The following is a 12,803-nucleotide window of genomic DNA, read 5'->3' as shown; positions in this document are numbered from 1 at the left end:
ATTTGTCCTTATAAAATCCAAATTGTTCTAAATGTTGAGAAGTTTCGAAGAGTCTGGAAGGGTTGTTCAGTCAAGCTTGGAAACTCTTTTGCCCAGAATTCAGAACCTTCGGGCTATGAGTGAATTTGAAACTTTCAAACTTTCGGTCGTTTATCCTTTTGTTTTCTCGATCGATATATATACATATATATATGTATCTCTCTCTCTCTCTCTCTCTTACTTTCTCATGCTTTTTATGCTGATTCAAGATATGAGAATATATCCCTTCTACAGAATCAGATTTTTATTTCTACAACGTAAGCTGCAAGTTGCGCAATAGCAGTAAAATTGCTTTTATTCTTCCAGGAAAAGATACGTGGAACATTATATTGGATTGATGAATACAAAATGCTTCTTAATTTCAATCACACATAGTTTCTTGGAAATATCGTGTACTGAATCAAAGTAATTTTCATATGAATCAATGTGCTTCTCCAACGATCAATTCTTTTCATTATATACTATATTTATAAGAATTATGTCTGTTTTACAATTCAAATACTCTTGGAATGGAATTGTCACATAATGTCTTCTAAAATTACTTATGCATTAAAAACATTGTTTAAGTCGAATAGAGATATCTTAAATCTTTCTAAAATGATAGATTAATATGATTGACTCTTTGATGACAATTTTTCCTCCCTTTAAGTTCATATAGAAAAATGTACAAACTGTTAATTTAAGTCGCTATTGTTGGTTGCAAAATGGTATTTGATTTAATCGTCGTTGTTTTTGTTTTATAGGTTGTTCATGGCGTTCACATAGAACCAGCACATGAAGTGAAAAAGCGGAGTATCAGTCAGCCGGTTCGGATCTTGCTATCGTACGATGAAAGCGTCTACAGGTGAGTTTGCATGTAATTAATTATACATATAATTAACACATATTAGATATGCAGCTAAGCATACAATGCACAAGCGTTAAAAAACTGTTGCCATAGAATGAAGGCTATGCTGATCTTGGAATATTATTAAAAGGTATTAAGAGATATTAAAAGCTAGTATATTTTCTTTCTTTTAGCTATTTGTAAGAGGTAATAGCTCTTCGTGAGTAATTCAACGGATCTTAAGGTTGGAACTTATTGGTACCGTTTATTCATCTAAATTTTATTTGTATTTATTTCCGTAGTTAATATATAAATATATGAACTTTTATGTATCCAGATGTAATATCGCAGAGTTCAGTTATTAATTTCAATATTCTTTCAGCTTCTGTCTCAAACTTATTAGAAATTGCAGTATTATACTATAAATTCGATACGTAGAAAACGTTCTTAAATTTCAAAGCTACATCCATTTGTCGTTACATTATATCAATACAAAACATAGACAAAATTCTCAGTGACTGCAATTTCTGTTGGCAATTTGTCGTCTTATTTGCTTCTGGTAAAAGTAGACGCTGATATCGCTAGAACACGGGTGTGTGACGCTGATACTTTAGTATCGAAACCGTATGTAGCACCAAGCTTCGTATTTCTTTTTACACTAATGCAAAGACGTTGCAGCCAAGATCTTATATAAAGTACTATACGATGGGCAAGAGAAACGGGAGGTGTCTCGAACGAAAGTGATTTATGCATCACACGATACTTCACGTAGAACCTTCACCACCACACGTTTATATTAGTATCGATCGGCTGAACGAAGCTTGATGTATACTTGCTACACACCATCCATAACTTGCTGATACTTGATACACTTGAAACAAGGATATCAGGAAATTGTTTACTTTATGTTATAGTTAGAAACTGAAATTAAGACTTAGTAATCTTTTAAACAATTAAGCTTGTAGCATATTATGAAATATTATCAGTCTTTGATATAATAACGAAAAAGAAGGAAGAAAATATACTTTTAAAAGAAGTTATGAAGGAAGGTATTCCTTAAGAGTTTCAGAGCTTTTGATGCACAAATGACTATCTGAGAAACTTATTCAGTTGTATAATTTTTAATAGAACTTTACGATCGAAGACCACAGAAGAAAATATATTAAGATATAACAAAGAAATCCACTCTTATATTATTAAAAATTATTTGGAATTAAATGTGTATCTCTGTCATCTTTCTGGATATTTTAAAATCATTATTTATCACACACGTAATTATATGATTTAGTGGATTTATATAACAGGATGTTCCCTTCAACTACCAAATATGTAGTCTTTCTCACATAGTCCTCAATATTTTTTAAATATAAAACGAATTACAATGAATGCCGTTTATCCATATAAATTATGCTCGTGCAAGTTATTTATATTGAAACTAACGCTATTTTGTGCATATAAGTAACAAATCTCTCTATGAAATTATTATTTATTAATATTAATTATATAATGATATATTTATCGTCATTGCAAAAATGAAATGAAGGAGATTTTAATGGGACAATAAGGTGAAAGATAAAATAATATTCTCACATCCAAAGTTGTTGACGCAAATTCTTAAATAAAGTTGTGGGTATGTCGTGAACAGGACGTGTTCTGGGTGAGACGCGCTTTGCGTCGCTAGGAGTCGCAACGAAGTAACTTTTAACTTCCGGACCGGAAGTTCTGCAGTTGTTAAATGCCACCGTGGCACGGAGCATAACTTTCCGAGTAGTACTCCGTAAGTTCCTATCGTGTATTCAGCCTAGTTTCTCTAGTCTTGGACATGTATTCACAATATCTTAACTGTATCTGAATGGATATCTAGATCGAGGGTTGCATTATCTGTTTCATTCCTACTGATGCAATTAATATATTAAAATGTATCTTCAACCTGTTCCAAGATTTTCCAGCCAAACTTTATCACTTACTTATAGTTTAATATAGCTTACAGCATAATTTCTATATAATATGAACAGTAAGATTATACGTATAAAGTAGCAACGCGACATACAATATAGTTTCGTGCAGAATATGTCATATTCAAAAGACTGCTAATAGTTTACTCTCAGATTTACAACTTATTAACATTAGAACTACCGATAGTTAACACGAAATTATTTCTACCAAAACCAGTCATTTTGACTGGTCTTTAAAAAATATGTAATAATAGAATATTTTTATATTTATTGATTTATTACTTTCTTACAGAAGGAATACAATGTAATGTAGTACATTTTTGGTATTATTAATCCATGTGGGACTATGATCCCTAAACGAAAGTTGACACATTTATAAAATTGTAGAACCGGTCATTTCCACTGGTGTGGTATTTCTAGTATTAACATCTAGCGCTCTAGCGATCGATCTGGAATTTTCCCGATAACATCATATTGAATGATACGCAGTAAAAATTTAAAAAACATACAAAACTAGGAAACTGGTTAATTGGGGTTTGATAAACAGATTGCAGCACCCTTTTACACTTTGACAAGTACCAGTCATTGTGACTGATATTGATAAGTAGAGTTTTTATATTTTGAGTTTGAATATATAAAAAACAAAATAAAATTCATTATATTCCTTTAGTTATCATTGCGGAAAGAAAATATGACATGAAGTAAGAATTTTAAAATAAAATTATAAAATCAGTCAATTTGACTGGTGTGGTAGTTTTAGTGTTAAAAGCAAGATGTAACTTCGAGAGACGGGCATTTCATTAAACAAACTTAAACGTATCAAGTTACTTGTGCTCGAAGACAATTAGTTTGAAAGATATTCTATCTTGAATATTGCAAAATTCAATATGTGAAAGAAGTAATAAGTAGCGAAACTAGTAAGTAAGCAAGACGAAATGTAACTTTTGTACTTTTATATTTATGATATATTACATTCATCTCGTTTCTCCTATGTTTTACGAAATTAAGGTCAAAATATCTTTTAAACCATTTATTCTTAGACACAAGTAACTTAATGTTTCTATACGAATACAAAGTAAAATTATGTAGTCACGCAAGCGTATTTAGCTACTCTTTATATTTTTCGTGCAAGATTCATGGTAGTCCGCGTGAAATGAGATCTTTTCATGCGTGTGCATTTATACATATAAAATATATGTAAATCCATAGCTTGCATAAACAATGCTTATACAATATGAAGTGTCAACCTTATACATACTAAAATGATTAATTTCCGCCTATTTATAACTCGTTACCCATGTTATATTGTACAAAATATTTTCTACAATTTTTTTCCGGTTTAGAATTATACAATTTCTATAGGACAAATTGAACGGTCGAAATTTTTTAATAAATTTAAAAGTAAGCAAATTCCCGAAAAGTGAATGTCTTTGGTCCACCGAATTAAGAATCTTCAACTAATTTAATGCATGTTTTTCTAATATGTTGAGTGTGGGGTTGTTATTGATTTATGCTAGTATCGCTTTGACAAATCAGGGATTGTAAATCATTCGTTAACATAAAACTGTTCAACGTCGTACACAACGATACAGCGAAGAATCTTACAACAAGTATAATAACATTTATTGATGCGCGATATAAGAAACTAAAAAGTAAACGCGTACTTTGAAACGTACAGTTTCTATTTTGTTATGTTCGTATCCTTTTAAGGATATACATCCAGCATAGAAATACCTATTCATTTAATTTCAAGTACGCGCTAGTTTCTTTCATGTTACTTTCAACAGCGCGTAGCTAACACGACCAACAAACGATGTACGCCTTTAAGCTTACTCTCTCATTAAAAGTAACCTTTTTCGACAGCACTTCAAACACATATATTCCACACCTCTCGTTAATAGAAAAGACTTTAAATTCACATATGTCATTATCAAACATTTGCCATCAGATGTCCTAAATGTGGATAACAAAAATAAAGTTTCGTACTATAAAATATAGAAAATGTCATTTTCTCTAAGAAAACCACGTATATGTAGTATTTTTTAATTTTAAGTATTTTTTATAGTATTTTTATTTATATTTTGTATTTTTAATTATCTCTATTTATTATTTAACATTTCTACGCAACAAATTGTTAGTCCATTATAACAGTCGAAATATTTTCGCGCAAAATTTCACCAAGCAGTGTTCCTGAATTTTGTTAAAACATTGGCAAGAACATACTTTCACCGATACATATAAATGCGTTGCAAGTTAATTGAGAAAATGCAGCCAATTCCCCGTGAATTACGACGAGGCCGAATTTTCATTCTAGCTGCCCAGAAACTGTCGTCGGTAATTAATCGTGTTTTCTCGTTACCGATAATTAATCCCGTGTCGCTCGTATCGCAGCGAGTAAAAAAAAAAGATAGAAAAAAAGGAAGGAAAGAGGGGAGAAGAGAGGACAGAATTAACCGATTAAGCCGGATCTATCGATATCGACTGAATTCAACCATTTGACGTACTCTCTCGGGAGATCGGCTATGGTGTCCAATCGAATAGAAAGCGTTAAAATTTCCGTCGACGACGAAAAACTTGGGCACGCGCCAGATGAACCGTACTGTCTGCATGTGTAGGGTCGTTTCACAATTGACATACTCTTATTCAATTTGCCATCCACTCATGACCGTCGGCGATATTTGGGAAAGGTTTCCTTCATTGGAATGGATCTACGCCAAATGTTTGTGTCTGATCAGAACAGATACATATATTTAATAAGTATCGATGTGTGTATAGGCAACTGTGAGTAGGCCTTCATATTTTGTAAATTGGTACCGACGATAGAAAACGGTGGTTATTAATTATAAAAACGAATGTGAAAGGAGCTTTATGCTTAATGTTCAAGTTTAACTATTGCGAACTTATAAAACACTTCGATTTATTAAATCTAAATGATACTTGAAGCGCATCATAATAATTAAGAAATGTATCTCATGAAAGTTATCCCAAGTGATCAGAAATAATTGATAGTTTTTAAAAGGGCAACTTATACGATAGGATCAAAGAATTAGACGAAACTGAAAGTGTATAATTAGCTCTTAGAATATTATCTCGTTCATTTTCTCTAACATTGTCAAATTTTCGTTTATCTGAATTACGTCTATTTCCATATACGAAACAATGTCATCCGGTTGATATCCGATTAAATTCCCGTGATTCTATCGTCGGCCAATACATCAGCTAATGGTTTGTACCATTAGCCGTCACCGACTCGCGAAACAAAGCTGTCATAAACTGTCTCTCCTTGGGAGGTATTCTCGAAATTTCGACGCTGTCACGTCGCTGTCACGTTGCTGTTATCTTCAACCGCAACATCTTAAAATACTTATTTGATATTATGTCCTGAATGTTTCTACTTGCATCAGATTCGTGACAGGAAATTTTCCCCCCTTCTTCACAACGTTCGTCGATAGAACTAAAATGAAATCAATTATTATTATTATTATTATTATTATTAGTAGTAGTAGTAGTAGTAGTAGTATATTTTATATTAGCCTCACGACCATAAAAGAAACTCGGTTTACAATAAAAATAATCTCTCTATCGTCATGCACGTTCTGTTCTTAACCATCTCCATACTTATCCATCCTTTCACACACATGACCTCATTTTATTTTACTATTCCTTGTCTACCGACTGCCATCTAACTCTTAACTATTATATATGTCTATTATCTATTGCATAAATCTTTACCTACTTGGCTAGATAGCGCCTTTCTCTTCACTCTTTCCCTTTTCTTTTTTCCCAATTTTCTCACCCAGTCTGCAATCCTACCTTTTCCTCCCTCATTCGCTATCTCTCCTACTCTGGCCCCTCTAATTTTCTAATTTTCTATACTCTTTTGTCGTGTACTCCAGATTTAAACGAAATCAACTATTACATCAATTTTGAGCGGGTAAATCTACTGTTAGAACACAATCATAATTTATGAATCGTTATTACCAGCACACTATTATTATTCTTTCTTCGAACCTTTGTTCCTACCGTGAATTATTTTTGTTCATTATGCGATCGTACATTAATATCGCGCGAACAAGAATAAACTGTGTGCAGTTAGAGTGCCGTATTAAGAGCGGTATACCAATTTATTATTTTCCACTTTAAAAGTAATGCCTACTACGGAGAAGCGCTTAACTCCTGCTTGAGATGCAAGAGAAGTGTGGCGTGCACCCTTGGTATTCACCAACTTTCACGCTAATATCAGCCCGGACGATGTATAGTCTTTGGCGTAAATTACACGTAATGAAATTTTGCAAGGAAATAAAGGGGTCGCGTAATCTTCGATTCTCGCGGCCACCGTGAAAGTAACGACGTGTAATTTTTCATTTCCATACATAAGATGTAAACTGGGATCTTTAGAAGATCTAGAACATATTGTATTATATATCGTAACATATATTTTGCACATAGAAGTATAGCTTAGTATAAGTATAAAAGTATAGCATAAAAGTATAATCCAATTTTGAAAAATAACTTGAAAATTTGTTCCCGTATATATTAAAACAAAAACGATTATTCGCATTTAAAAATTACATTTGTTTCAGATTATTCAGTCGTTTTTATTTCAACGTCTATTTTAATTCAATACGTTACTTTAAGTTATCATTTATCTCAATCTTTTATAAGTAACATTTATTCGATGTCATTCTTAATCATTTTATTTCAGAATTTCCAATCAATTTAAGACTACACCGATCTAAATTTACGTTTGCATTTCGATAATTCCGATGCGCCTATGTATCTCGAAACTGGAATTCCCAGGAGAAAGAGAGAGAGAGAGGGAGATCGGAACACAGATTGTGGTAATTAGACGTAGCTCACACTTTCGCGTCATTTTAATCTTCTTAATATCACATCCACTTCAAATTGATTTCACATTTTCCTTCAAAATTTCCGATTGATTAAAAGTTATTTCGACCAAAGATTACAGAAATCCAAACATACACGCACAATTTGGACAATTCCGATGCATCTATCTTAAAACTCATAGGAAATAGAGATAAAGTGATAGATGAGGTGGGGTAATTGAAGGAACTTCGCAGTTTCCTATCAAGTTTTCAGGGTATTACGTAGGCACGCCAAATATCAACAGAGACTGGGACGCAGTCCGGGGTCACTGTCGTTAGCTGTTCGTAAAATATTAACGTTGATGGCGTTCTTTTCAAAGCCGTGCTAGGCCTTCACGATGGAAACACAGGCATGCGATTTCGACTCGTCTCAAGCATCAAAGGATCGTTCTAATTGGCCGTTTACATTCGCGCGTGTAAATTGTACATTGACCATCGTAGCTCTCGTTCCTCGCCAGGCTACACGGTCCCTAACCCCACGTCGCGTCGCCCACTTGTGCTCTCTCCTAGCTTTCGTTTTGGTCAATGTTTGCCCTGGCGCAATGGTAACGCTCTGCAGCCGTACGGTTTGGGTGGAAATGCCCCCGAGCGGCATCTCGTAAATTCAACGGCTGTACTCCGTGATCGTAAATTAACCATAATATTCATATGTGCTTATCGGTACTGTTAATTACATCGCATATGTTTGCCACTGTTCAGAACGGCTAATGCATTATATCATGCATCGTAACTCGCGGCGTTATTTCGGCATTGCTTTTTTCTTCGTGGCACAGTACGGATTTTTGCTATGGTATGATAACAACTTGATTATTTATAGCCACATATTTCCAAATGGCATAATTATTTTATAGAAAAGCCGACGAACCCTTTTTATACATTCGCCATAAATTGGACTGCAGATGTTTATGCGTTTATGGGTAATATTAAAATTGCACAAATTCACAGAACGAATATAATATACAGAATATATGAAATATCCAAAGAATGATATACGTTATAATATTTAGAGAGTGAAACACATCTCTGCTTATGTTCTATTTCCTTAGTAGTGTTTTATAATACTGTACGTTTGCGTGAACATCCGTAGCATAGTACCCTTTTATTTAATCTATGTATTGTAGGATTGAGTGATAAGTTTGTTCAGCTTTCAGTAATACATATTTCGAAGAATCTTATAAAAATTGTTTCAAGAATTTAAAGGTACGAATTTTTTAATTTTTTTTATGGAAGATGCAATATTCATGGAAAGAAATGAGACAAGTAAATTACTCCTTAATTATATATGGATGTTATATGAAACTAATAACAGTTGATGTAATCTTTCGATGGAATGTAAACCAGCTAATTGCTCAACCTAGTATAATGTACATAAAATGGAATTACCTGTGAAAGACAATGTTTAAGGATGGCACGACAGTTTAATAAATCGTCATCTCTCTAGGATTATTTACATTAATAATGACATGATTAACAAGATCAGATTGACCATAGCACGATAGAATTCCTGAGTAAAGAGATTACGGTGTCTTAGAGCAGATTATGTGTACGTTTAATTAAAAATTTAATCGAATTTTAAGACAATTTGTAATTCTGTTAATTATACGTGCGTGTATATATTACACGCGTATTATATATTACAAATTATATGTATTACAAAAATTAGATATAATATATCTATAGATTTAAAGGAGTCGATATAGGAAAGTAGTTATAGTCAACGAGTGGTCAGCCCGAACAGCGTGACGGATAGCTAAACATAAAGATCTAGTGCTTTCTATCATATCGCAGAAAATGGCAAAGTGACCGAACAATAGAATAATATGTCGAGTGATGTTGTATTAAAAAATATAAAGGACTTCTGAAGTTATGAAATCTTTAAAATTGTTTTTAAACTTTTAATTTCTGAGTCTTATATCGTAAGAACGATAGAAGGATATTAATAGTCGTCGATCATTGCGTATCTGATAATGGATACATATATAAAATAATGTATCTGTTTAAAATAGAATTCCTCCTAGTTGAGAATAGAACTGGACTTGGTAGAAATTGCACTGCTTTTCCAACTACTCATAACTCTCTTCTAACCCTTGAAACCGGCTTCAACGCCTTTCACGTCAGTAATGAACGAAACTTTCATATTGCTTTTTTAAGCAATACTTTAACTCCTGTTAAACTTCGTAATGAACTTTGGTGATCGCTTTGTCTCGTGGACGTCCTTTTAGATATTAAGATATTTTTAAAGACAGTAAAGTTATGCAAGTTTGTAGTTCTCCAACTGTATAGATACACAGTCTTTTTTAAATATCGTAAGGAATTAATTAATTGCAAATTATGTTATATGCCTTCTGATATGAATGTGCTTATCCAATGCTTCTTTTTGCTATATACAGTTAAACAGATTTATATAACGTTAAGCACTAAATTAACTAAGGCATTAAAAAATTTGGCCTTCCTATGAATCAAAGGTCATGTATTTTCGACCAATCGCAGGGAGACGCAATCGCGAGGAAACACGTCAACTGGAGTCGTAAATTCCCGTTACGATTATCATAATCGACACCACGAGTTGATCGGTCCCCTGGTTTCCGTTAAGATAATGTATTTAACTGAAAAATGTATTTAACTGATATTAACTTTTCCACTTAACTTAAGGCTCATGTTATAATAATCGATAGAGATAGATCCATCAATGTAGTTAATTGAAAAAAATATTTGTCCATTTAATCAATATAATTATTGGAAAGGTTTCCAATCTATTGTAAAATACATGTAATACGTATTCCATTTGCAAATAAGTTATTTTTATTTTCTATTAAAACCCATTAACAATGTCATTTAGTATTACAATCGTGCATGATGAGAGTCGAATCCCGTTAATTATCGTAATTGCAATAATTAATCCGGCTCATTTCCAACTGTTTTTGATTAATTCCTTGCTCTCGTACGCAGTCGTTTATTCCATCTGGTGCGTATAAACGTGCTTTGAAATTGGCCAGTTAAAAGCGCAGCAAATCAGATTGCATTTTATTGAAACATTGCATACATTCGCTTTCAATTTAACAAAAATCTCTGTAGTAAATTTTCACGCGGATAAACTTGATAAATATTTTTTAAGTTTGTTTCAGTCATAGTATATATATACAGGATGGTTGGTAACTGGCGGTACAAGCGGAAAGGGGGTGATTCTACGCGAAAAAAGAAGTCGAAAATATAGAATAAAAATTTTTTTAATTTTTTTTTTTAATTTTTCCATCGAGACAACGATCTACAGTGAGATCCGTTATAACGTACCGCAAGCGTACCGAGCGAAAATTCAAAGTCGATTTTCTCGAAAACAAAGCCTCAAACGAAAAATTTTTATTCTATATTTTCGACTTTTTTTTCGCGTAGAATCACCCCCTTTCCGTTTGTACCACCAATTATCAACCACCCTGTATATATATATATATTTTTTTTTCGTCATTAGGTTCATTTACTTTCAGAAACAGAACAAGATTTTATTTGTAAAATGAAATATGTTAATATTAATTATGTAGCAATTTTAATGATTAAATGTACAGTACTTGTACAGAAGTCCAAATGTTAAAATCGTTAAATATATTACAAGTTAAATTTAATGTACAGGCAAGTACCATTCAAGTTTCTCTGTATCTCGAAATTTAGAATAATTATAATAATGTGAAAAATGACTTTACGTACGTGGAACAATTGAATGAGATCTCAGAAATATTGAAAGTGATCTTTATGATTTTAATGATCAAGAATACAATTTCCTGATAATAAAGAAAAATTCGATAAATTTCATGCAGTATAACAGCACTTGAACACGTTTGCCGAAATTATATTTAATTGCTATTAAGTTATCAAACCTTCGTTTCTTTAATATAAAATTTTTGTAGGGAATTATACCCACATACGTGTATTTACAACGTTATATTGCAGGAGTATTGACAGAAACAAGCAAACCATTCAGTTGTGCAATGAAATTGAAATATTAAATAAAGCATTGTATAAATGTCATCGAACTCACTTTGTGAATTCTCGTATTGCGTTATTCATTGCTTTTTCATAATCGTCGCTTTGACCACCACATTCGCAAGCTAAGCTACGCAAGACATTCATAAAAATCGAATCAAAGTGTCATATGTAGATCAGTATGAGATCGATAACACAATATAGCATTTATTAACATACTAATCATATCCATTTTCGCTGCACCAGTACTGTATCTTATATCAGGAAAAATACAAATGATTTTTGAAAATGGGGAAAATTCTGTTTCATTCGTAGTGCAAATACAGTACGACGCATAATACCGCTTTGAGGACGTCATTATGTACTCCTTTAGCCGAAGATAGAAGTAGACGAGACTCATATAATGGCCGATCACATAGCGTACATGCCAGTGCACGTGATTCTCATGCTATTCAACTTGACTTTTGCAATGTATGTACTTTCACCGCATTGAGGCAAAGGTGTCCTAGAAAGCACGGCAAGGTGTCACGAGTTACGAAAGCAAGAGTAATGTTTCTAATACAATATGAATGGAAACATTTGTAATGTAAATTGATCGTTCTCATCTCCTTTCTATTAATACATTGAAATATCAATCTACTAACTAGTGGAGATAATTTAACTTATCAGTTGAATTGTCAATTTTTTAAACGTAACAATTCTTTAATTTATGGATCTCCTATTCTTAAAAATAAAAATAATTAATAATTTTTAAAAATTAAAAACGTATCGTTAGAAAAGTTCAATTAGGACATTTAATTTAGATTCAAAATAGAAAAAGGAAAGATAGAATTATTTTAGAAAATATCATAGAAAGATTTCTGTTGGATATATTTGGGCTGACAATTGTTTGAAAAGGATGGTTAAAAAAGACAGTCGAGCTATATTTAAGCGTAAAAGGCACTATTGTTTCTTAATAACGGTAATTTAGCATTTAGCCCTTCTACTTGCTCCTTCAATTTTATTATAAAACGAAGCATAAGAAGTTGAGAAGTAAGTCAAGATGAAGGAAAAAAGTCACGTAGACTAAAACTTGACTGTTAAAAAAGTACTTAACACACTTTTCATACTAAAACTATTCTG

At 32.4% G+C, this 12,803-nt stretch overlaps 1 protein-coding gene across 1 annotated transcript in view; it reads left to right on the top strand.

Moving 5' to 3' along the window:
* Window positions 1-12,803, top strand: part of LOC100743380 (leishmanolysin-like peptidase) — a 211,686-nt gene that overhangs the window by 143,231 nt on the left and 55,652 nt on the right. The window contains exon 3 of the mRNA XM_003489547.4: window positions 783-883. Coding sequence (XP_003489595.1) covers window positions 783-883 — 101 coding nt within the window. The remainder of the gene's footprint in view (window positions 1-782; window positions 884-12,803) is intronic.

The sequence above is a fragment of the Bombus impatiens genome, unplaced genomic scaffold (assembly GCF_000188095.3).
Source record: "Bombus impatiens unplaced genomic scaffold, BIMP_2.2 scf_0344, whole genome shotgun sequence".
Taxonomy (NCBI): Eukaryota; Metazoa; Arthropoda; class Insecta; order Hymenoptera; family Apidae; genus Bombus; species Bombus impatiens.
Note: the sequence above shows the minus strand (reverse complement) of the source record. Positions and strands in the feature narration are given on the sequence as shown.